General features: G+C 39.0%; 1 protein-coding gene across 2 annotated transcripts; it reads left to right on the top strand.

The window, feature by feature from the left end:
* Nucleotides 1–33: 33 nt before the first annotated feature.
* LOC133979251 (DNA repair protein XRCC4-like) lies at nt 34–25,614 on the top strand. Of its 2 annotated transcripts, none has more exons than XM_062417743.1 (8): nt 34–171; nt 5,549–5,709; nt 6,401–6,612; nt 15,899–16,065; nt 17,612–17,764; nt 18,645–18,745; nt 22,404–22,539; nt 25,145–25,614. In XM_062417743.1, the coding sequence occupies exons 2-7, from the start codon at nt 5,562–5,564 to the stop codon at nt 22,529–22,531; spliced, it is 909 nt and encodes a 302-aa protein (XP_062273727.1). In that variant the 5' UTR covers nt 34–171; nt 5,549–5,561; the 3' UTR covers nt 22,532–22,539; nt 25,145–25,614. The 2 variants fall into 2 exon arrangements, with proteins under 2 accessions (XP_062273727.1, XP_062273728.1); XM_062417744.1 differs by having other exon boundaries at nt 24,280–25,614.
* The last annotated feature ends 1,672 nt before the right edge of the window (nt 25,615–27,286 follow it).

Genomic DNA, 27,286 nt, shown 5'->3' with positions numbered 1-27,286 from the left:
TACGTAACGTGGTTACGCACGACGCTGAAAAACCTCGTTTGCTGATTGGATGAGGACACAAGAGTTGAACTGTCAAAAGAACTGTCAACAGAGAGAGAGAGCGGCAATGATTTCAGTTTCATACTAAAAACGCGTCGTTTGGACACCGCAGTAGTTAGCCTATATATTACCGTAAGTGTTTTGAAAAATAACGTTTACTGAGTACTTTACCCACACTAAAAATACAGTCCATTTAATCACTGTAATACGTTATTCAAGCGTTGCAGAGTTACTCGCCGCCCTTCCTTAATTTAACGTAGCCTACCTACACCGACAATGTCACCATACTTTGTTCCACCGTGGTGTAGTTTTATATTAGTGTAAACAAGGTGGGAATAATACTATAAACTGTATTATATATTAAAGAGGGGAAAGTAAATATCTATATAACACAGCGTAGTGCTCAACTACTGCTTAAGCAGAACATTAACTGGTTAAAGTTGAGTTTAAAAGACATATTTCATGGATACTGCTTCTAAATAATTTTCTTGATTTCACAGAACTGTATACTTTAGGCTCTTTGGTTGAATTTTTGGAGGTTGGTTAGACACTAAAAGCATTTTAAGCATGATTTATTGTAGATTTAACTAATGACAGCAATTATAAAGTTAATTGAAATGTGATTGGTACTTACAGGTCTATTGTAGATCACTTTGTCATTAGACGATGTCAGACTGAAATTTTTGTGGTTCACGTTTCTCTCAGTTTTCACAATGGGGTCCCCTCAACTAGCCACATCAGCACATTGATTGCATTTAAAGTTTCATCAGTCCTGTAGAAACTTGTACAAATCCCCCTCAACTTTTCCTTCCCAGACACTCCTAGAGAGGTCTTTGTGTGAGAAGAAATGTGTCTGATTGCAAACCACACATAAATAACATTGTGCATATTTTACTACGAGCATGGCCGAAAATTGACTGTCAGTTAAGTGACTTTACGTGATTGAATGGAAAGTCTGGTTTCTAAGAGCAAGAGATGAAGAGTAAACTTTAAACAGACTCACATTCCTCTTAATGTCATTAAGTTTTATAGTTTACAGTTAACTGTCCTGGTTAACATTCATGCCTGACTACTGAGCTGATCTTTTAAATCAGTCCAGCCTCAGTATGATGGGAGAATAATGGGAGAGAACATCATTACTTGATGTGTTTATATGTGTATAATATGTTAAGCTGGATGCCAAGTGCAAAATTTCATGTAAAGCAATGTTAGGGGAAGCCATCCATTGATGGGACAATGGTTGCATTTTCTTTAGTGTTTTAACCCTTAAATGAAATATGACTTATACAAATTGCAGAGCATGGTGAGAATTCAATTAAACAACTAGTGTTGTCAGCAGTTGTCTTGTGCCAGGGTCTCAATACTTTTACAGAACTATTTATCACTAAGAAAGAAAACCTTGCATTTGAGTTTGACACAAGTTTTCACTGTAACTCTCCCCTACATCAGAGATGTGAAAATGAATGATGTCATTGTGCATTATCCAAGGTTAGAGGTTGCACACAGCTTAATATGTAAGCAGAATTGCTGATCTTAGGAGTATAAGCCTGGTAGGCTAGAAGTGTTGTTTTTGTTTAAAATGATTGCCCAATTTCTCAAATGATGTTCTCTTCAATGATTTGAATACAGTACTGAAGTTGATGTAATTGCTGTTTGGGTGTGGTGCACTCCTGTTTGTTCTAGTAGTTTGTAGATTGCTTTTTCTTTGCAAACAAATGCTGCAGTGGAACATTTTCTATTATTAAATATGAATTATTGACTGAAGTTGTATTTAGTCCTTCTGTGAGTTCAGCTTCTGTTCTTAATTTTTCACCCAGTGTCATTAGAGTTAGCGGTGGAGTTGAAATTATTATGAGAAGTCAAGGGAGCATGCTCACTCTGAGGACTACAGAGATAAATGTATTTGTAAGGCTATGTTGGCAGCATAGTCCACTAAGAAGACACATTGCCCATGATATTTGGTGGCGGTGGAGGTTACTTGTTCCACTTTGCAGTTGTCACCAATCTCCAAATGCTTTTGCTACCTTCAGGTGACAGGAAATCTCTCAATCTATAAGGAAGAGTTTGGGAAGATTTAGTGTTTGTTTGACCCTGACCCATTTCCACTACATCACCGTCTCCTCTGCAAACAGCAAGAATATAAGTCCTTAAAGTGTCCATGCCGTAGTTTTTCAAAATTGATTTTGTATTGAGACATGGATTAGTCAGGCCACTGACATGATCATATTGTCAGCAAGTTTTGACAGATCTTCAGACACATTTTAAGCCCTTAAGGCTTGTGTGACATTTATTAGCTGTTTTCTTTTGTGGGAAGAATAATGAAGAAAAGGCCTGCTGCTGTTTGGGACATCACTGCAAAAATAATCCTTGACTTATCACAGTAACAATGAACTAGACGAAGAGTTCTCTTGTTCATCTCAGCCCTCATCAAAGCTTGAGGGGAAAGTCCAGTGAAAGCACAGTGAGAGGACTTGCCTAATTGTCAAGGCCCATTAAAGAGACAGTAAAGTGCGTTGGCTTTTTTTTTAACTCTGTATAAACTTCTCATTTAAAACACTAGAATCATAATTAGAGGCTCTCTTTGTGATTGGTCTCTAGAAAATCCCTCATTTGCTTAGGACTTCCTGCACAGCTTTATGTCTTTCTGTTTTCATAAAGATAACCTGAAGAAATGACAATGAAAAGGTTGAGCATAAAATTACAGAGGGAGTAAGAGAAGAGGATAAAGGCTGTGTGTCAAGACCGTAGGGGAGCTATGGCCGATGATTTAAACATTCCAGTGATTGAGTGTGCTAATCGAGTAACTAAACAGATGCCAACAGGAAGACTTCAGGATTGACTTTGAAGGTTTTGCGCGGTTTGCCATTCCTGACAGACAGCGCTGTTTATTTAATTGGAGTGTCCTTCTGTCATTACCACAGGGTCATCGTTCTAGCACAACAGATGTTACAGTAACTAATGAGTAGCTGGGCTCACTTTATGAGGTTAAAGTTGAACCCTTCAGCTCCCTCATCTTTTTCAGCCCCTTCGTCCAGCCACACCCCTTCTTTAAGCACAAAGGGTCAACTTTAATCTGTTGCAAGGTTCTTTGTGCGTGTGCACATGTGCATACATTGGTATGTCCATGTGTGTGTATGTGTGTCAGTCAGATCTCTCATTTTGAATAACCTTGACCACCTGCTCTGTCTATATGATGGTGGATATAAAGAAAAATTACCAACAAAAAAAAGCGCTGTCACATCATAACTTATAGCACAGTGACCGAAGGGGCTCATTTTCATTTTTTAAACATGTCCAACTTGGCTAACTGCCAATTTAGCTGTCCTTTTCCCTCCATCTCCACACTCTTTGCCCTGTATTTAGGCAGGGAAGATGTCCAACTCACCTCTCACTTCACGTGGAAACAGTAATCACATGTTCTGGCCTGGACATCCGCAATCAAGTAAAAGTTTCTCAAGCTATTTCAGAGAAATAAAAACAATATGTCATCAATTAATCAAAGGGGGATTTTAGGAACAATTTCATAGATCATATAATCCTTAGATCAACATCTTTTGTAACTCTTTTGTTGAACATAGGCTGTTCCTGGCAATGGATTGAACCTTAACTGCAGCACTCAGTCAGTTAGCCAAGACAATTGCCTGAGGGCAAGGTGACATTACCAAACAAGCATGCTCAGTGCTTACACTGAACAGTGATGTATTTGCAAACAATGATTTAGTATCAGTAAGAAGACATACTTGCTTTGCTCAATGTGGTCAGAAATGGCCATGAATGAATTTCTTTGGGACATGATTGGCTTTAGCAACAAATAATTGGCTATTCTCTCCTTCATTTACATCAATCCAAACCCTTTCACCTGATTGTCTGCATAACTTGTATGACTGGCATTGGTCTTTGCTCCCTATTTTCAAACTGGGTACATTTCTTGGAGTGTCAGCTATCAGCAGTATCTGAAAAGTAATTAACTGCTGAATTAAGCTTGATTTTTTATCTACAGTATAGTTAATAACTTAATCAGGCTTAATCCATTTTCAAGTGGATATTTGGTTGTAAAAACAGGTCATGATATATAGTTTTGTGGAAGGCTGGGATATTTAGACAAACATTCCAAAATACATGTACTTTATATCCTTGGGCAAATACACACATGGAATAAAATCAGACAACAGACTGGGCCTTTTAGGTAATATTCTTTCATTTATCTTTCATAGCATTTAATTACCTTGCTTGGTGGCCAGGGAGCCCACACTCTCATGCAAAATCGGGCCAAAATCTGTTAATCTCCATGTGGTTTTACTGACTCAACAAGACCCCCATTGAAAACACACACCAAGGTTTTTATTACCAAATCCAGGAAATAAAACAATGAGGCACATTGATGCAACAGAAAGATTAACCACTGTACAACATCAACATTGATTGGAGGGCTGCCTTTTTCTTAACACAATGTAACAGCAGGCCCACTAAATATCCTTAGCACAATGCAGTGGCCTCATTGCTGGAAACAATGAATCATATTGGCACCTTGTTAAAGGACTGGTATTGTGGAAAACAAGAAAAATTAGCTTTGGGACGGATTAGGGTGATAGTGGAGGCCCTCCTGTGCTGTTAAATAACTGAATTCTATCACCTCTCTCTTTATAAGTTATCTGAAATTTTGAAATTCACAACTCAAGAGCCATGGGACCCAGCACCATGCTGAATGCGTATGTAACTGCTGTAGTTTGCATTGTAGCGGGATGATGAGCAAAGCAGGACAATGGAAGTCTGCTGTTGCTGTTTTTCAACTTTCAGGTGGAGTTTATTTTTAAAGATTTGTTTTTGGCTTTTTTGCCTTTATTTATACAGTAACTGGCAGAAGGGCCAACGGGAAACAAGGAGAGAGAGAGAGAGAGAGAGAGAGAGAGAGAGAGAGAGAGAGAGAGAGAGAGAGAGAGAGAGAGAGAGAGAAGAGAATGACCTGCAGCATAGGTCCCTGGTCAGATTCGAACCAGGGACACTGCGATTACATGGCATGCGATCTAACCACCCGACCACCAGGGTACTCCAAACTTTATTTTTACCCTGTAAGGAAACATAGACACAATTTCACTGTTCTGAAACATCCTTTTGAAATCTCAACTGTGCAGCAGCAGGTTCTTCCCCTTCCCATGCTGGATCAGTCCAGTTCATAGACTGCTATATACTTTCTTATGTCTCAAGCTGCCATCACGCCAGGTAAAGATGTGGTGTAAGGCAATTTGCATTATTCATTAGGTCATATTCCGACTGGGATAGGAGTAGATGAACATTGATAATCATGATTTTATGTAAATAGCTTCTGCAATATCCAGCAGGAGGTTAGAGGACAATCTGGCCTTTAAGGAAAGATGAATTTCGATACATCTAAACAACTTTTGTCGTATAAAATGTTTAAAATAGACTCAGTATTTGTAAAAGTTAGTCAAAAAGGCCATAATACCAGATTTTTAAGGGATTCTGAGTTCCTGTCTTTGATTGTCCACAGGTCCAAAGGCAGTATGGGAGACATGAGTGGTACAATCCGACAGATCACTGTAACCACTGACCCGGAAACCCCATATTTCCTGCGAGTGGACTGGGCCGTAGACCTGGGCGCTGGGTTCACACTAGCTCTCACTGATGGCAGCTCTGCATGGATTGGAGAAGGTACAGTGTGGTTTACATAAGGATACAGTCATACATAAAGAATTACATACATCTTTACGGATCACTAGTGACTTAATCACACGATTGGAAAAGTTCTTAGGCCACATTTGCCATGATTTTACCCATCATTTTTAAACTTACAAGCACTACAAAGACTACAAAAGGTCCTTTAACTAGAGGGACAGCAATGACCTTGTTTTCATTCATCCCTCTTCACTCCTGTGCTGCAGCTTACAGGTGTATAATGTAGATTAAACTCTACAAGGCTTTTCTTTGTATATGCAAGTCAGTGTTCAATGTGTGCTTACCTATGCACAAGAGTACGTTTTCTCTGGAGGGACACCTGGAACATAACTGCTCCCTAGTTTTCTATTGCTGTCCATCTGCAGAGCTGACAGGCAGAGATGGGGTTGTGACAGCTATGTGCGGGCTCCTGGGTCGTCAGTGTTTCTGTGTTTGATGTGTTAATTGGGACCCTCAACCCCTTGTGAGCAGCTGTGCAACAGCTGATGACATTCCCCTTGGTTTCTCTGCATGCTTCCCTTTAAATCGGCTTTCACGTGCACTCATGCATTACTGTATAATTCATGTTTATAGTTTTCTTCTGCAGTCTGCTATCACCTCTATGCCCTCAGTCCAATTTCTCTCAACTGTATGACAAAAATGAGAAAAATGCTTTCTTTGTGTCCAGTTTCAGAAGATGAGGTGACGAGGGAAGCCAATGACATGGGGGTCACAAGAGAGAGATATGTCAAGGATCTTCTTCAAGCACTAACAGGAGGTGAAGAGGAAAGAGGAGGGGGAAGGAAAGGAAGGAGAGTAGGTGACACAGGGGTGTATTCTTTCCAGCTCACTCCAGACCACTGTCATCTCTCATATCAGAAGATCTGCAATAGCATCTCGGTGAGCAAAAACTTTGGGAAGCTTTTTATTATTATACAAGTTTATATTCACATACATGAAAGGTGGGAAATCATCACTCCTATCCGCATGCAGAACAGAATACAATGGGGTTTAGTTAACACAAGCTTTAAATGTTTAGGTTATAAAGGTAATATAATAAACTTTAAAACACACACACAAGCACACAAGGCTTTGTTCAGAAAATACAACAAATGTGGGGTTGCCTGGGAAAAAAGAGTTGCTACCTACCTTGCCTGTAGATCACATTGTGATGATGTCTACAGTATTAAACTGCCTTCCTCTTTTGCTGAGCAATGGCACCAGAGTGGACTGAAACTGCAGCTCTTAAACTAACTGCTGCAGTTGTGTTACATCAGTGACACATTCAGGGATATATCATATATATTAATATAATATAATAATATACCATCTAGCAGAGGACAAACTCAATAACTGAAGTGGATAGACAAGTGTTTATCTGTTTGTAAAAATCAGTTTTAGAAAGTTGTCATTTTTGTAGATCTATCAATCGTTCACCCTTGAATTCCTCAACATCATGTACCTCTCCATCCCTATCATTGTTCCCCGAGGATAAATGCATCTAACGACATACAACAAAATATAAAGGAAGTCTTCATTTTTACAGGGGGTTGTTAAAAAGATAAGGTTTATAGTCTATCCACATTATTGCAGAATTATAAAAGCTTGTGCCTTCAGGCCACTGTGGAAAAAGCCACAGATTGGAATCACTCAGTTTGTTACCAGTCATCCAATAGCAATAGTAAGAGCTTGTGGTCTAATGACTACAGCTTGTAAACGTTAAGGGAAAAAGGTTCCAAGTTTGTTAAATGACGAGGTGGAGTTAACTTGCATTAATGTAAACATTAGGTTACCCACATGAAAAGCACATCCCTTGTTAAATTAGATAGATAGATAGATTCCCTTATTGTCATTGTATAGAATACAACGAAATTCAAAACCCAAGGCAGAGAACAGAGCTCAATTAAAAAGTAATAAATAGTAAAATAATTGGGCGAGATAAAATACATATATACTACACACACATTTTTGTAACAGTCACAAACAAAAATGAGAAATGTGTGGATGGATAGGCGTATCACATGCTGTGCTAAGGCGGTTCTTACACAGTTCACAGTGAGTGACAGGTTTGATGGAGTACGGGTCATGGTGCTTTCAGTGGATTTTGGTGTTATTCTTCCAAACTGTGAGAGCATGTGGTTGCCTCCAGGGAACAGGTCACTTGGGGTCCTGTGACTGCTGTGAAGGAAAAGAAGACCAGAGGGACAAGGCCAGGGGGGTATGAACACTGTAGAGACCATAAAACTCAGATTTATGGACAGGGCCGTTCCTATCTAACAATGTTAAACATCAGTTGATTAGAGCCTTTTATTTTCTTTCTCAAACTCCCTCTGGCTTTTTTCCCCCATTATAAGTGTGGGATAAGAGTACAAGTGTGCCTACGTATGCATGTGTCTGTGTCTGGACATGTGTGCAGACATACTGTTGGTTTTAGAAGAGGTTGACTCGCTATCAGTCTTTGGGTGCTACACTTGACAAACAGGTTATTTCTACTGAATGGAAAGTGATCTCAGCCCATATTTCAATGGAATTGTGATATTATCTATTTTACACAACACAGATTTCCTTTGGTTTTGCAAATGTTTGTCAATCTGTTTCTCTCTGTCGGACACAGAAAAACACAAAGGCACATTTTTCAAAATCTGGCTCATCCAGAGTTTTACTGCAAGATATAATTTGATAGTCTAATTTCTAAAGGGCTGTTAGTTAATCAGTGGCTTATTGATATTGGCTACGAAGCGCAATTAATGTCTGTTATTATTGCTTAATCTACCAATTGTTTTACACAATTACTCGATCAATCATTTGATCAATAAAACATCAGTAAATGGTCAGAAACGGCCATCACAACATCCTGGAATCCAAGGTGACCTCAAACATCTAATCAAACCAACAGACCAAAACATCCAATTATTACATTTACAGTAATGCAAAACCATTAAAATCAACAGATTATAAAATTTTAGAGCATCTAACCAGAGAATGTTTGTAATTTTTACCTGAAAAATAACTGGTTATTCAATTAATGTAATATAAAAGTTTTCAATTCATTTTCTGTCGATTAACTATTCAATTAAATTCATGTACATCATTGCACTTTAGGAAAAAATATCTAGAAAATAAACCATGAAATGGCACAAACAAATAAGCAGGAACCATCATTTGACGTTTGTATTCCATAAATTACACAGTTTCATTGTTTTTGACACGACACAATGCTTTGGTATGTGTATAGGTGGACATTTTTTGCTGCCAAAAGGAGAACTCAGACCACACAAAATGATTGACAGCAGTCCAAAGTTCTCCAGCCCCATCCATGTGGGCTCTCTTAAAAATGCAATCCATGCTCACATCATACCTGACTGTAATCATCACTTTGTGCAGAGTGTGTGTGGTAGACATAAATGTAAAAACCCAGGGGGACTATTTACATTAAGTGCAAACTACTACTCTCGTCTAACACCTGCTTCTTTTCTTGTCTCTTTTCTTGCTCTCTGCATTTTTTTTCTTTCTTTCTTTCTTTTTTAACATGCCAGAGGTTAAAAAGTGGAACATATTTTCCAAGCTGGATAATTTGAGGGTTCAGAAATGACCAAAAATGAGACACATTTCCTTTGGGAATAGAAGAAAGGAGTAGAGACAAAACAGGTGGTGAACTTAACCTGACATTAATATTTTATGAATATGACCCCAAAAGTTGTAATGATGAATGTAATTTGGGGTGGTTGCTCTTAAACGACTACTAAACAGGTGTTTTACATGGCTGAGTCAGACATTATCTCCTCCTTAATGTATGTTTAAGTACCAATCTGTCATTCAAGGAAAAATAAATATTCTACCACTGCCAATACAGGCCTAATACACTGATGTACACTGATTACATGATGGTGGATTTGTGGTTTGCTTTGTTGCCAATCTTTTTTTGTTAATTGAAGAGTACAGCTTTGTTGGAATACATTTTAATAATGGAAGTAATAAGCAGTAGGAAATTGCTCTCTAAGTATTCTAATATGAAGTGCTGTTGGAAACAAACAAAGGCTTTTTAAAACTGTCAGTCAGTCTTTGAGTATCACTTACAGCTGAGTTTTTATTTCAGACCACAGCAATCTAGGAGGATTTAATTCTTGATATTTGTGGTAGCTGAAGCCACAGGATTTTGGATGGGTCTGGGTAGATGAATTTGACACTGATTGTTCAGTGTTTTATGTTAGTCAAACAGCGCTTGTATAGGGAATCCAGCTGCACAGAGGGACGCCACTCACATATTTCACTGGAGTTGCTCTTTTCCTCTCTGTTTCTAATTACCCCAAATTCTGAAGTGTCAAATTATACAATATTTATTTTTTGTGTGGTTTTGCATCACTGCTTGGATTTGTCAACATTACTTACAAACACTAATATTTGTAAATCATGCATATATCATTTCAAAGTGTGAGGATATTTGGAACTACTATTAAATATTATCTACTGAATGAGGAAACAATTGATATAATGGACTAAAAGCAGATGCTGAACTGACAAAAGGTGCTCATACATGACATTATTAGGCAACATATTTCTTTTCTATTAACCTTTTAAACTTTAACAACTTTTTTGAGTTAAAACTGATATTGAGTTAAAATTTGGTGGTTTGTCCACATCTGGTCTTTGTCTTTCTTCCTCTCTTTTTCTATTTTGCAGCTTTACCACTATGCTTGGTGGCATATCTAAAACCTGTCCCACTTCCCTCTCTCTTTTCTTTTTTCTTTTTGTTAGCCATGCCGAACATTATCAAACCATGCATCAAACAACACTCATGGCCCTCTCCGCTGTTTTAAAATGCAGATCTGTGGAATTCACAGTGCATATAATTTGCAGTAATAATACCTTGTCAAAAAGAATAATTGCAAACTAGACATGAATGACTCATCGTTTCAAACACATGATAAGAGATCTCTTTATGTGGGTTTCCCTCTGGTTTCATATAATGGATTCCCAGTGAAATAAAGCTCAGCCTTTGAGTCACAGACGCTGAACATGAGTTGTTATGCCACTTGGTTCTTGTACTGACACAGTTGTGGTATTGGACATGTAGAGCTGCAACTAATAAACATATTCTTATTAATAAATCTGTTGATTTTTTAAAACTGATTCATTGTTTGTTACTGTACCTCAAACTGAAAATAGAAACCTCAAAATTACCCAGAGTCTAATGTCATGTCTTTAAATTATTTGTTTTGTCCAACGGTCCAAAACTCAAAGAGCATCGATCAATAATACAAAAACGGGAAAAAGCAGCAAATCCTGTTGAATCAGTGAATGTTTGGCCTTTTTGCCTAATAAATGACTCAACCAATTAACTGATTCTCAAAATTGATGTTGATCCATTTTCTTTTGACATACTAACTAATTAACTAAAAATGTCACTACTGCCGGCTCATAGCCTGTATGAAAACAATGTAACATAGGGCTTGCCTTATGTTATTTCCCTCCTAAATTAAAGACTGTGTAAAGTGAATTCAGACATTTTCTTCTAAACACATTAAATAGGTCATGAATGTATTTCTAAAAAAGGTGTGAAAAGCATTTCAACCATTTATATTTGAATTGTGGAGCTAGACTTCACAAACTGTGTTTCAAGATTTCTGTGTTCAGGATTTAGTGGGCGGGTCTCAAATTGGCATAAACCCACCACTGCTGCTGTAGAGGTATAAATACATTCAGCGAACACTACTACTACTACTACTACAGTTAGCCGAGTTAGCCGCCAAGCTAGCCGCCGAGTTAGCCGCTGAGCTAGCCGCCGGGCTAGCAGCTGAGTTAGCAGCAGAAAGCTCTCAGACGTAGCATCCATGTTTCTGGTAGAGGGGGCGACTTTGATTGACAGGTGACACTTGGTAGGGGACGGGGCTTCAGTAAACTCAGCGGGTACTCCCACAGCGTTTGGGAGCAGAGAAAGAGGCTGATTTTTACACAACTTTGAAGCCTAATTTCATATATTTGGCGATTTTTTTAATCATTCAAATTTGGCAGGGTGGTTAACAACATACTTTTCTGTGGTATGTCAAACTCAGAACACATATTTATTCTTACTTTACACGGACTTTAAGTGATTGGAATAAAGTGATGTATATTTTTTCTCTTTATCTGATACTGTGCCACAGCATGCCTGATGATTGTGGGAACCTTTGTGTTATCGGGAACAGACTGGCTGCTGTCGCCCCTTACTTCCTGCGCTTTATCTGGCCTCACGCCTCTGCTCAGTGGACGACGAAGCTGATGGGACAAGCCGATCTCTGCTCCATGCCCAACACTGTCTCTTTGTCATCATGTACACAGCACTTGCCCACTCACTTCTCCGTTCCGGCGGACACAATTAGTTATTTTGAGAAAAATACATAAAAAGGGGATTTGATCACTGACATATTCTTAATATGAGTCCAATTGGGGACATCGTCCAGGTAAGAATTTCATTAAGAGCTGGACCTCTTCTCTTCTTCAATAATGTCAACTTAGCATTACTGATTACTGGTTATTGATTAAGGGTGGTTAATGTCATCTGACCCCTGGGAATAAATGGTGGGTCAGGTCTCCAGCAGCTCGTTGGACGACATTACAAGGAGAGCTTTGTGTTTTCTGTACCCACACTGTGTTATTATGGTATCGCCTTCACTGGGACTGTGTTCTTTTGGCTTTGTCTTCCACACCTACGTCCCCTCTTCTCCACGGGTTTGACCTTATGGTCTGCCTAGCTGTCTGGAGACACACACACAAACAAACAGTTAGACCACACACATGTTGTAATGTTTGACAAATGTATCCTGGAACCAAGATTTTACATTCACAACTTATGCTGAATCTAACACCCAGGATTTTATGTCCTCTTTTATGTAATGTAGATAATTCATTATTTCCCTATATAGATTCTTTAGAGTTTTTAAGGTCATGAACTCAGATGACCCACAGATGTACTGTAGGATGCATCTCTTCGGAGTGGTCTTTACCAGTGATCTTTAAATTGCCATACATTTGGCAACTCTTAGGTATAAAAATCATACGTCCAATTTCTTTAGAGGCTAAAACAACTGTTATGAACAATTTCACTATTCTATTGTTCGCCTATTTTAAAGTAAATAACTGTGGCAGTGAGTCGTGGATCTCAGACAAACTGCAGACTGACCTCCCACATGTTGGCAGCGGCTGGCAACAGTGTGCACACTGTTCTTTAAGTTTATCTCTGTGTCTCAGGAGAGAAGCAGAAGCTCAAGAAAATAAAGAGAGCTCTTTTGCTATTTCCCTTCTTTCCAAAAGGAGCTTTAATCAGTTTTACGATCTTTCACTGATATTTAAAAAAAATAGCATGCTGCTTGGCCACATTTTCCGATGTATATCTTGTGTAGTGCATCCTTCCTCTTTTACACAGCACGGTAAGTTAGAGATAAACTTTTGGTTATGTGGAATTCACATGTTTACTGCAGCAGGTTTTCTCAGAAACCCTAAAAGCAAAGACGGTAAAATACACAACGTTTGGTATTTAAAAGTAGAAGAAGATGAAATAAACAGATGCTGAGTGTCATTTACCAATCCGGTAAATATGGGTTATGCTACTATCAGTTTAGACCTCTATATCTGGTGTTTTAAACTGGTAAAATCAGCAAAGCACTTCAGTAGAGAAGTAGAGACCGATCACAGAGGCAGAATGGTGCAGGTCAGGAAGATTTATGGTGTGTAACAGCATCTGTGGGTTAAACTTTGATGACAAAGTTTGACAAAGTCATTTTTATGGAGTAGGAGTTTGACATACAGTATATGTAGTACATTACAACATTCTTTAAACTGTGGAAATATTAGTGTACTCAGCATGTCTGTGTCCAAGGCCTTCACATTATCCTTTCTTATGTTGCTGATTAGTTCCCAATTGACTTTCCTCTGGAGATTTAGGCACAGGTAGCGGCAGGTTGAGGTGAAGATAGAGGGAAAGTTTGAATTAAGGTGCAGTAAGATCAAAAGTGCCACTCTGCATGTGTGCATATAGATAGTAATATGTATATTTCACTGTATCATTGAGTGTAGAAATGAGAACTTGTACACCATTTTATAAATTCACAATCATAACTAAGCCACACATTGGCCATTCTTACTGGGCTTCTATCCACACTCTAATCTCACCATTTTGTATCACTGGTGGACCACCTTACACAAACACTGAGTCATGACTTATGAAGTCACACACAGATTTCCTCTAAATCCCTGAGAGGAGCCTGCACTGGATCACTGTGACATCCTTATGTTTCTCTAGATTTTTATGAGTTCTTAGGAGCTTCATCCTCCTTAGATCCTGGGTGGTCTCCTCTGTGTCCCGATTCCATTAAGAGAACTTTTGTTAAATCACTGATTTACTTGTTGTGATCAGGCCAGCCATTGGCAGCACTGAAACTGAACAAGCTATTACAAAAGAGCTGAGATGGCTGAGACAACTTGTGCAAAAAGATTCACATTCTTCAGTATATTATTAAATTATATTTAATGGGGTCTTAACCTTTGAGCAGTCACTGTCTGTGGTAATTTAAATGTACCAAACGTGTTTTTGACCACTTGCGATTTTTTACTGCTAGTTTTCTTATCTCATGCCTGAAAACCACATAAGTGCAAAATAGGATTTGGTGTATGATATCAGGTAATAGGGTAAGAATTGCTGTTGGTTTCATTAGATAGAGCATTTTATGCAGGGATGTTGCAGAAAGGTTTATATTGAGAGAGTGAGCTGGATAGAGAGAATACAATTTAACACTGAGAGAAAGATACTACCAAAGAATAGAGGAAAGACTGAGACGGCTTTGCAAAGCGAACGTTCACTCATTGTAACATGTTCATGTTCACCTGTGGAGCGGAAAAACAGCTGTGTGGCCTGCTAGGACAGCATCAGCTCAGGACAAAAATGACAAGTATTTTATGAGAACGTTTGAAGATGGCGGCTTTATTACAGTGGGCCTGCAATCTCAACGCAGCCCACTAAGATTTAGCACCTCATCACCTTCTGGTTTCCCAGTGCATCACGAGCTGCACCTCTGTGTGTGTGGGTGTGTGTGTGTGAATGGGAGAAGGGTGTTGTTGCTGGAGGAGGGGCATTTTGACAGGTATCTCCTAGGCAACAAGCAAACAAAGATTGTGTAGTTTGTTGAAATATTTGGCGTGGCAGCTTTGATGTTTAAATGTTAAATCTAATTGTAGCTAGTGCACATTTTTTTCCTAGATTCCTCATTCATTCATTTCAGTTTGATGATTCAAACTAAAACATGTTTACACATGGACAAAATGTTTAAAGGGTTCCACATTTATCTTTAGCCCACAGCAATGCCTCAGTCCTGCTCTGTGACTAAGTGCCAAAATGCAAACCAAATGAGGAATGTTTTATTACATCTGAAGCTTGCCTGTGATTGCCTGTGTTATGAAAGAGCCACTGACAAAAAGCAACGGAGAGGAAACAGTGTGTTCACTTGCATAGTTTACTGCTGACTGGTGAATATATCTTGTATTTCTACCAGACAGAAGAGAACACCTCATCATCACATAATGTCTCCCACTTCAAAGAAAATGTGATGTAATGGCTCGTGGCACCTTCATATGGCAGAGCCTCTTGGGATGGCACAGAGGTGCAAATGCTCACTGAAATTTCACTGTTGACAGGTTTTGAAAGTTGCTTTAGATAAGATTTCCAGATTTTTCCCTCAAATCCATCTATGTATTTGTTTCCTCACCCCTTACCCATGTCAGGGTTGGAGTGCCAGATGTCCTTTTCCCTGGTAACTTTCTCAGTCCTTCTCTTAGAGGATCTCCAAGTATTCCCAGGGCAGCTGGGAGATACAGTCTTAAATCTGTCCTGAGGTCTCCTCCCAGTTGAGCATGTTCAGTACATGTCCAAAGAGAAGCACCCAGAGGTCATGCTTACTGTGTGCCATGAACTACCTTAACTGTCACCTGTCAATGCAGAGGAGGAACAGTTCAGTTCTGAGGTCCTTCCTCATTGCTGAGCTCAGCAATTCCTGAGGAGTGAGGCCAACTACCCTGCAGAGATATTTTTATTATCATAATATGGTGCAAAATATCTGTAAAATCAGTTTATAAAAACGGTGTAATGTTATTAATTATCCAGTATAATTATATCTTGCTTTCTCATTTTTTTCTTTTTTTCTCCTTCCTCATTCAGGTGCACTTGGGTTCTGCAGAACTTCAGCCAGCTCCAGACCCTCTAGAGTTGAACCGGGAGATGATTGGCCAGTCTCTAAAGCACAGCACAGACCTGGAGACAGAAAACTGCCAGCTACTAGAGGAGAACCGTAGACTAAAACAGCACCACCAGCAAATACACAAACAGTAGGTTTAAGTAAAAAAGCAACACTGTGTTTTGTGCTGGTGGATTAATATGTATGTGTACAAAGAATATGATGTGATGAAGAACAAATGTCAAGTTCAAATGGAAAATATGTAGACAGAAGATATTCGATGCTCGTACTTGTTTATTGGTTGTATTGATTTCATGCAAACCCTCTTTTTAACTCACACTGCCAACTGTTTATATGCACTGTCACAGAGTATGACATCATCACTGGTCGCCCATCTGAAAGTTTCCACCCAGAGTGGGTTCCACCCAGTGTTGCAAACTGGGCTTGTGATTTCTGGGAACTAACTTCTAATGATTCACTTGTATGTCTTTCATTTTATATATTCTTGGTGGTTGACCTATTTTCAAATAGCTTTTTTTGTGTAATTGTTTATCTGCTGGTTTGATGAATGTAGTATTGCCAGAGACAGAAAATGAGGGTGACTTACACTATCGGTCAAAAGTTTTAGAACACCCCAATTTTTCCAGTTTTTTATTGAAAAAATGTTTTCAAGCTTACCATCTTGGTCTTTTTTCCTAAGTTAGTTCTGGCATAGCTTGGACTTATGTTTTGGTTCATTATCTTACTGTAGGATGAACCCCTGACCAACTACTTGCATACCAGAGGGTACTGCATGGCGCTGCAGAATGCTGTGGTAGCCGACCCTGGATCCAGAAAAACAGCCCCAGACCATCACGCTTCCTCCTCCATATTTGACAGTTAATGTCACACACTGAGGAACCATCCTTTCGCCTACTCGATGGCGTACAAAACTCCTGCCTGATGAACAGAATATTTTAAATTTTGATTCATCAGTCGATAACACCTTCTAGTAGTCCATTGGTTGTGTTTTATGGCCCAGGCAAGCCTCTTCTTCTTATTCTGACGTCTTAGCAATGGCTTTCTTGCTGCAACTCGACCTGTCAAACCTGCAACTCGAAGTCTTCTCTTCACAGTTGAAACTGAGACTTGCTTACTACGACCACTATAAAGCTGTGCTTGAAGCTGTTGTCCTGTGAGCCGCCTATCACGCAAGCTGGTGACTCTCAGAAACTTGTCTTCTGACTCTGTTGTGGCTTTGGGTCTGCCAGACCTCTTCCTTTCAGAGTTTCCCTAGTTTCTTAGTGATTTTTGATGGTGAAGGAAACTGTACTCACTGACACCTTGACTTTCTTTGCAATTTCTCTGTAGGAAAGACCTGCATTTTTAAGTGTTTTTGTATAATTTTCAGTTTTTGGTAACCTTACCTTTTTTTTTAACCTCTGGCAGTTCACCACTTACCTTTGTACCATTTCAAGCTATTCATTGGACTTGAACTGCTTGAATTTCAATAAAAAAATGGAAAAATTGGGGTGTTCTAAAGCTTTTGACCGGTAGTGTATGTCTGAGCAGGGCGGAGGCACCCGAATCGTTCCTCATAGCAAATTAATTCAGACTGCAAACACACATGAATCTTCAGTTTTTTAAACATATCTTATGCCTATACCTGTGTGTCATACATTGTGTGTATTTATGCATGTGTGTGCGTTTCTCACCAGGCTGGAGCAGCAGGTTCAGGACAAGGAGGTGTTGGAGAGGGAGCTATACTCTCGTTTTGTCATGGTGATAAACGAGAAGAAGGCCAAGATCAGAGGCCTGCAGGATGCTGTCCGCCAGTTCTGGAAAACCGATGAAAACCAGAAGGGACAATGGTCCGCAGACCTTTTGTTATTCTTTGGCACATCTGTCTTGCTGCCTTAAAATGCAGTGATGAGTGAATAATGTTTTTATTGTACACTAGGCTGGATTACTGGGCAGAACTAGCATCTGTCCCAGGGCATGTATCTAGTCACCTAATAAGGCCACTTATCAAAAATAAGAATTTGCCCCATGGCCCCCAAAAAGGTTTATCAGGCATACATTTCTCATGCATTTCTGTGTATTTTAGGTCTTTATACAAACAGATTTGATAAGTCCAGGTATGGGTCCTGTCAAATGCTAGCTAACAGTTATTACCTTAAATGCAGACTTACAGTACTTATTTGACTATTACATTCAGTGATATATGGGTAGTATTCATAAGGCACAGTGTAATTGAGTTTTACTTTTATTACTAATTTAAAAAGTTTCCCAAAAAGAAGATACTACAAAGAAAGGAGAAAATGCTTTTTTCCTTTTGACCCTGGATAGAATAGAGGTGTACTTCTTTTGGAAATATATGCTTAGCTACTTGTTTTATACCAGTGTGCTGCTAATGTTCTTTAAGAAGTCCTCGCTTCACTGTTGTTCAGGCTTTGCCTCAGACAGGAAACTCCCATACTTTCATCTGATTACAGAAACAATCTTTCAAATCGTGTCAAAACATCAATTTCAAGGAACACAAATTTGTACATACCTGCATGGCAATTTGGTCACTACCGTTATTTAAGTGGTTGACAGGGTTACATTTTAATTGTTTAAAAAATGCAATTACCTACATACAGGCTTTGCAAGCATATTAAATTGTGATGCTGTATTTTCTAAAGCATATTCATTTGTTGACTACATTTTTCTTTGGATTTTCATAGTTTCTCTCTCTCTCATTTTCTTAAGTGACAATGACACAGCTCAAGGTGAAGACGGCAGTCAGGACAGAAGAGAGGAGACAATTCAGAGCATCCTTCCATCACTGGAACCAACCATCCTCATCACAGGTGTGTGTATTTGTGTTTTATCAGAGGGGAAACTGCCCCTAAGCCACATAGCTATTCTCCTCCAAAGGACACTGAAAATGTAATATCGCTCATGAGTAATACAAAAAGTGTTTCTCTCTCTGCCTGCGTCAGGATATGTTGCAACAGCAGTATGAAGACAATAAAACAATGATAATAACCAGACTGAAATATCTTCTTGAGCTCTAATTACTCAGAGTGAAATAACAGGCTTTTCTCAATGGTAAGGTAGCTCCTGACCGATGCAGTTTGCTGTATGTTTGTCAGTTTGCACGTACAACTGTGTGTATGTTGGGTAGCCATATAAAAAATCTTTAGACTCTTAAAAGGTTTCCTATCTCGATATTGCAGGTACTTGAAGTCATTTTAGACTTTCTCTTTTTTTCCCTTTTTTTTAAGTCACAGGTATTAATACATCTTCAGGTACAATGACACAGAAATACAGTATATGTAGGTACCCATGTATATGTATACAATCTTTGTCTACAAATTATACATATCGTACCCCTTCCAATTCCACTATAGAAAACAAAAGAAAAAGCCAATGGATCCTGTACCCAAAAAGTGGTTTCTCATCCTTATCTTTTTTGAATCCTTTCAATTCCAGTGAATAAACAAAGAAACATAACTATATACATCCAGAAAGGAAGAAACAAATAAATAAAGGTGCTTGTAGCGGTTTGACTTCATATCATTACATGAATCATTTTAGACTTTCTCAAAGGTCACCTTCTAAGAAATGTATTGTTGAACCATCAACACATTGTGCTCCAACTCACTCACGCATGCGCCATGTCTTGATGGAACAGGGTGTGTACGTATTGAACATGGCAAATTTTCGCTCATTCCCGTTACTCCTTATGATGTCATAGGTCACAATCTGTCTCAGTAATGATGCAGACTGTTAGTAAAACTTTTGAGTTTTAACCTGTAGCTGATTTTACTGTCCAAAAAAAGTGACAGTTGAAACTAATTGATTATGTAAGCAGGGGGTTTGAACATAAACTTAAAAGCACACACAAGCAGAGCATATACCCTCGGGTGGCCGGGTTCTGGGAAACACTCGTCAATGAGTCATAAACCCACCCAGCAAAGTCTGCTCTGATTGCTTCAACACGGCCAGCCGTGAGGTGGTCTTCCCCTTCCTGCATCATGCAGAGCCAGCGTGACGTCAGATCTGCTGAGTCATACCCCCCTGTACTACAGCACTGCACTCTGTTGGGATGTGCCACTGATCACTCTCTCAATGGCCATGTTTGTGTCCAAAGCCAAACTCAAGCCACCCCGAGAGGATAATATAGTTGAAAAACACAGATGTTTTAGTGACTTCAGCAGGTTCTGTTATTTTGCTCTCACTTTTTGCTCTTTCTCCCACCTACATACATACACACTCACACCTCCCCCCGGTGGCTTCAGTAAAGATGGATGGAGGTTGTAGATTGTGCTGTGTTGGTTCAGTATAGGTCTTGGATGTCTGCATATTGTTATATTTAAACTGAACCACTTGTTCAACAAATCAGTATCTGGGCGTTTCTCTCTTGAGCACTGTGGTGGACACAAGCCATACATAATAATGTTGATGGTTGTTACATTATGCTAATAGATGTCTAATGCGTTGTTACTCCTTTTTGTTTTTATTGTGCAACTATAGTCTGGTAACCACAGTGATAAATTAATTCACAGCCACCTTCATGAAATTCTAAGGACATGAAACATACAGTATGCATCACAATAATCTTGTGAGTAAACATACAAGTAATTTTAACTTATTTAAATTGGAAATCTCACTGACCTCACTGTTTTGTTCTATGTGAGGACCCACCCATTTAACTATTACAGAGTTCGACCCAGATATGAAACTGTATGTTCAATAGCACACTGATGTTTTGATCACATTTAGAAATCTACCCAAAATTTACTGACACAACTCCCCAGTGACATGCTTGGCCCCAGACAAACCTTCGTGCCCCAGGCTGTGTTTTCATATTGCTGAAGCCTGATAAGAGAGAGTAATGACTGAGCAGAAATGGTGACAAAGGAAACGCTCTCTCTTTGACCTATTCCCTCCAGGTTTAGCATCTGATAGTGACAACATAGGAAACATATCACTCACAACGGGGCGACAGAACATAAAAGAGGCAGAGATGGAAGTCAGAGAATAAAAGGAGAGGCAGTGCACAACAACGGATGAGAGGGTATCAGTGCTCTGAGAGGGAGAGTAGTAATGGAAAAAAATTAACTGATCTGCTCTTTATTTATTTAGTTGTAACTATCTACAGTAGCATTAACTTCATCATTCACATGATATGTTTTATTTCTTCATCAGTTCATCTCAAATCTTCAAGGTATTTATTTTTGTCTAACACAACTGCTCAATCTTTCGATCTTCAAATTTGAATAGGCTAGCAGCAATGTTAAAGGGCAAACAGGTGTGTTTGTATGTTTGTCCCTATATAAACGATTGCTGTGTGACCCAGCTTGTGTGGAATGCCAGATCTCAATTCCCGATAAAGGTCACAGGACATCAGGGTTGGAGTTGACCAGGGTTAACAAAGGTTATCTGAGGTAAAATGCCCTGAAACTGCCACAAATGTGCCACGGGTGACACTGATGGAGAACTGGTTTAACCGATGAATCTCAAGAATTTGGGCTTCAGTAATGAAACGACCAGTAATCCAAAAAATTTGGAGCAAGACAAGAGATCAGCATGCAGGCACTTAGAGGCAATTGATGAACTTGCAGTCCAGTTGTTTTATTTTGAACAAAATAATAAATGTGGACCGCGTGATGTCAACCATTGGTTTTCTGGACTTGAATTTGGCATTTTGACCATAGCCATCTTGGATTTTTGGAGGAAGAAGTGATCATATTTGGACAAAATGGTGGAACTAACCCTAACTATAGCTGCTAGCCTGGTTAGTATGGTGCATTTGCAGTCTATGGTTTACTGTGATAATACTGATGCTAATTTTAGTTTGCAAAAAACAGGTTTAAAAACATTAAAACGAAATGCACTTACCGGAAAAACTGAACATGCGACTCCTTAGAGGGTCTTCTAATACAACCAAATACTGAACCAAATTTTTTTAGGTGACCAAAATATTATTAGCTTTCATGAACTGAAAACACATTGACATAGCAATGGCAACGCCTCTGTGAATCTGAGATCACACCACAGTCATTTAACCAATGTTGTCACGATGTTGGCAACTTGTGAATCATAGTGTAGCCACACCCTAAAGCATACCCTTGTTTATCTTCTATTTTACACTAAATGGGACCATAATTTATGTAATAAACATCATGATGTATTGTAGAATACTTTACACTCGCAATTGAGACCATAACCTTGTTAGGAAACAGTTTACTGAAGTAATAAATCAAGTGAGAAGGAGAGTCATTTTATTCCATATAATCAGACTTCTTTTTTGGAGCCCTTCTGGCCATCACAAAGGATTCAGGTTTAAGTCACTTCCGCATTGGCTTCACTTTTTAGACCCAGAGCTACCCACTTGATTTTGAAGCAATGTAATTGGAATCTCATACTTTTACCAAATATGACTGATGTTTGATTTTTCAGATTAACTGCCCTGACTGTTTTCTGAACAGCTCAATATGTGTGTGTACATACTGTGTATAGGTCGTGATCTGGTGTGCGAGGGCATCCCTGTGGACCACACTTTTTCTGATGATGAGGATGTACAACCAAGACGAAAGCGCCAGTTGCTTCACTCTCCAAGCCGAGAACCTTGTGAGCCTTCTGAATAAAAACACAGGTTTGTTAGATAACCAATGAAACCAATGTATTGCCATATTTGGTACCATTAGCAGCTTTCCCTAAATTACCTTCTTTAACTGGTTCTTAAAGATGTTTGGGGAGCCTTCACATACAGCAGTTGTACATGGACAGTACAGAACACATAGAATTTAAGAGAAAACCAAATTAACATCATGCAAACCTCTTGCTTATTGTTGTTTGAGTTAAAGAATAAGCTTTTCCATGTGTCCCAAAACCTATTTTAACAGTTCATGAAAATCATGTCAAGCTTCAGGTTTAATGGTCCTGTGAAACCTTTTTCTCTTTTCCCTCAAATTTCATTCATGACTGTTTTCAGTTTCTGCATTCAGAAACTTCTGTCTAAACCACTGTGGTGACGGATGTGGGTTGCCCTACTGATTTTTTATCCCCCCCTTCCAAATGTTGAATCATCACTTTGCCGTCAACATTGGGGTCACAGTAAAAACCCACTAGTGCAGAATGTCTGCCACTTCCCAGCATCCAGTGGGCACACCTCTGACCTGTTTTGCATAATATTTTTTTCTCTTTATCTCACTGTATTGATTGCATTACTCATTAGGGACATATTCCTCCTGCTGGCTTTGACCACAGAAGTGGTCTTAGATGTGGAGGTCTTTGGTTGCTAGACTAGTTCTCTAATCTCCTAATAAATAAGATGGGTTAAATGCATAACATGATATCTTTGGGGTTTGTAAAAATGTACTTTGCAAAAAACAAACACAATGTTTTTTTCATAGTCTATGAATTGTATTTAACTTTGTTAACACCTCTGAGTTTCCCCTTGGGATTGTGGCTAGAATTTAAAAGATATTTCTCACTGGTGGGTCTGACAGAGTTTAAGAGATTAATCAACCTCTGTTAATGTTTGGTTTTTCAGAGGTGTCTCCTGTTCTGAATGTACGGCTTAAACATACAATGTTGTGAGGTCTTTTCTCACTCAGCAGCTGGATGTTCTCTCATACTGATACACTATGACTGAATGGCCACAGATTCTTGGACTTCTGCCTTCTACAACTGCAAATAGGCTTAAACAGACACTGCATGTTGGTTTTGTGCTACTGCTACACAAGAGTCTGAAGAGCAACATTTACTGTATGTCTGAAAAAAGCATAAATACATGTTTTAACCCTTTTATATCTTCAGATTAAGTTTCAATGTGTGTTGCATTGGCATAATATCAGATTTCAGTTGCCATCATGTCATTAATCAATGGTACATATAAGATAACCTCTCATTTGTTGTAGCAACAATTCCTTTAAACCCATGAAGTTCATAACATCCTCCCTCAGCTTACATTTGGGTGTTGGCTGGCAAATAAACAACACTGAAAATGACTGCAGTGTTGACTGTCGCTGAGTCCAGCTCAGCACTGAGAGCAAAAGCTTGTGAGCTGCAGTAAAAACATTAACCTTTTTAATTTTCATCCTTCACTTTGTCTCTAAATTAATAACACAAGCTACATAGGCAAAATACACAATGCAATTCAGTCTTGGTTTTTATTCAGACAATGAACTGTCTTTCGCAAAGTAAGGGTATTTATTTTTTTATAATCCTACATTTCAATTCTCTACTCCTTTCCTATATTAGCCTTGCTTTCTCTCTGTCCTGTGTCCATCCTTTTCCTTAATCAATAGATGACAACCAGGAATCATTAACATGATTAAAGCTCTGAATCTAAGGCGATTGTGACAAACAGGTTTTCTTGATCCTTCTCCAGCAATGTCACAAACTCCTTAAGACCAGTCAGCCCTCACCTCGATTCACACAACCAAAACAATGACAACCGGGCAACAGAGTCCTGGGGGTGTCCCCAGATTTGATACCAGATTTTGTCCAAGATTGTGAAGCAATTTTCAGAAAGCCAGAGCATGTTACTGCCATCTGGTTTGCTTTAACAGTGACAATTACCTGCCACAACTCTCATGAGAGACTAGCTGCTTGTCTCTTGTCTTGAATAAATCAAGAGATGAACAAATTGACACCATCATTTCCCAAACACCCCACACTGTATGTTCAAAGTGCTGCCGTAAAGACTTGGCTTGGATGCGTGTTAGTGGCGATGTGATAACAGGCACTTTACGCCCTGCAGTGCTTCCTCAGGAACCAATGCCATTGCTGCTAATGACTTGGAGAACATAGAATCTGGACCCAGAGTATGGAAGCAATTTCTCAAGAGTTCGACTTCGCCCTGAGCTTGAATTCAGCTGCCAAGCTCCTTGGCCTTGGCTCCGTGTGAGACCGGAAAAAGAATAACAACTACTGAAGGACATCAGGCTACACCCAGAAAAATGAGTGTCACCACCAAGGAACTGAAGCAGCTTCGTTGCTGCTTATTCATCATGTCATGCTGATGTTTTCCTGCCTCTTTTCATTATGAAAATAAACTAAACTCTTTCATTCCCACTTTGTAAACTAGCATTTTGCAAACGATAATTTGACCTCCTGCCTGTTTCTTGTTTTGATCTGCCCTTTTATTCTGTAGATGTTCTGTGGCTCAAACTACCTGAGGGGTGTGTAGCAGAGGGTTAATAGGGTTACTTTGTCTCTCACTGTCTTCACCTCCTCACCTCTTCCCTTACCAGCTTTAGGTCCTGGGGTCATCACAGTATGTCTTCACACTGACAGTAACGAACCCATGGAGAGCTACTCAGGGTCTTTATCTGACCATTCTACCTTTGACTTCTGGACCCGCCCGCTGTCTTTTATGATTTTGATGATACTTACTCATCTGTTGAAGACAACGGGTGGCCGCCAGATAATCCCACAACACGCGCTTGCTGGTTTAGTAATCCCCACAGGAATGTCACACTCTTCTCCACACATCCCATCAATACAGCTATTTTATGAAGGGATGTGCAATTCAGTGTCTGAGGATAATTTACAGACGAGCATGAAAGTGTGCAATTTAGGATGAGACGTGTGAAAGATTAGGAGACTATACTGAATGTTTTAAACAGTGGTTCCATTTAGAAAATTAAAACAATAATCTTTACATGTTTAATTTGAAATATTCCCCAAAAAATGCAATGTGTGTGTTTGTTCTTGTTTTAAATAAAATGTGATCTTTTTCCCTTTGTGAATCCTTCCATTTTCATCCAGTTGATTCAAATATGTATATTTATTAGGGACCGAGCCAAAAGGCAAGAGGGCGAGGACTCCAGAGAGGAGTCCTGCCCTTGCCTGGAGGCAAGGACCTTATTGAATTTGTGTTGTTTCTTTTTATTATTATTCTATTGACACTTTGCGCCTTAATTTGACCCCCTAAACCTGCTCCAAAACTCACCAAATTCGGAATGCACATCAGGTCTGGCGAAATATTCGTTAAAATGGAAAAACAAACAACGTCGAACTCTCTAGCGCCACCTAGAAACACTAAAACGGCCACTACGCCTGATAGGAATTTCGTAGAAAGATCAAACCAAAACTCAATTGTTTGTCTTATCAAGACCTACAAATCACGTGCCGACACCACTGACCTAAATCCAACAGGAAGTGCACAGTTTGCCTTTAAATTTATGATTTTCGACGATTTTTCAGGCTTTTCAAAATATATACATTATTCCTGTATACTTTCAGTTACAGACTCCTAACATACAAACAACAAACCCTGATTAGATCAATCCAGCCTGTCATTGATTTCACATATGTGATAATGTGTTTCAGAACTGAGATAATATGGGTTTTAAATTTATCTTAATTTATTAAAAACATGTTTTCCCTTTAACATGCCTTTAATATTTCTAACATTGTAGTGTACACTGTTTAAGCCTTTAGTATTTGGATGATTGATTTTGTAGCCTGAAGAACATTGAGATGCCAGTTGACTGCATGACTTAAACTGACTTTCTACTAACACAACAGTAAAACAAGTAAAAAGGAGGGAGACATATGTATGATCAGCTTGAGGAAAATGAAATCATAAACTGCCACATGTTACTTGCTGGTCTGCTGTATCACTATGCACCTATCTATGTGTAGACATGTTTTTTATAAATCAAGAAAATTAAATGTGTTAGAAACCGTACACTTAAACAAAAAACACAAAAAAGGTTAATCCAGCAGTGGAAGTGATTTGATTACATTTTTGGAGCACCATGCTGCATAAAGTGACATGTCAACAAGTTCCTTTTGTTGTGGAGCCCCAATTGCTCTTTATTTGGTGGTAAACCTGATAGTTGATTTTCTTCACAGTGGTGAGTGGATAGGATGTTGGAATAAAACCTTAGTTTCAACCACATGATCTAGTCAAGGTACTTTGCAGCAGCTCCTGCAGCTGAAAGGGTTAACACTATTTGTGAGAGAGCGATGATGGCAATGACTGCTTGAAATTAAACATTCAGTCACTTGCTTATCATCGTCATTCATTTATTGCGTGCACCTGTAGAATTCCCATCACCCAGGGAAATGACAGCAGTCTTCCTGCTTTCCCGCCACAGAGCTGCAGTGAGACAGAGTGGTCTTTGTCTGTTTTCAGGCTGTGCTGTGCTCTCACTGCTTACACTGTAATGTCTGAAACAAGTTGGCCTTACACAAGCGATGCTTTAAAATCGAAGATGACAATTTATTTGATGAATTCTATCATCAAATGCTCAATTACGAGTAAATTGAAAGATACTGGACTAATTGGTGCATGCTTTCACCTTTACAGCGCCATTGTTACACTGTATTAGAAACAACCCACTGTTGTCATTCATTGAAACTGTCTGATGATCAGAGGAGCAGTA

This window comes from Scomber scombrus, chromosome 4 (genome assembly GCF_963691925.1).
Source record: "Scomber scombrus chromosome 4, fScoSco1.1, whole genome shotgun sequence".
Taxonomy (NCBI): domain Eukaryota; kingdom Metazoa; phylum Chordata; class Actinopteri; order Scombriformes; family Scombridae; genus Scomber; species Scomber scombrus.
This window is presented reverse-complemented; position numbering and strand designations above follow the sequence as displayed.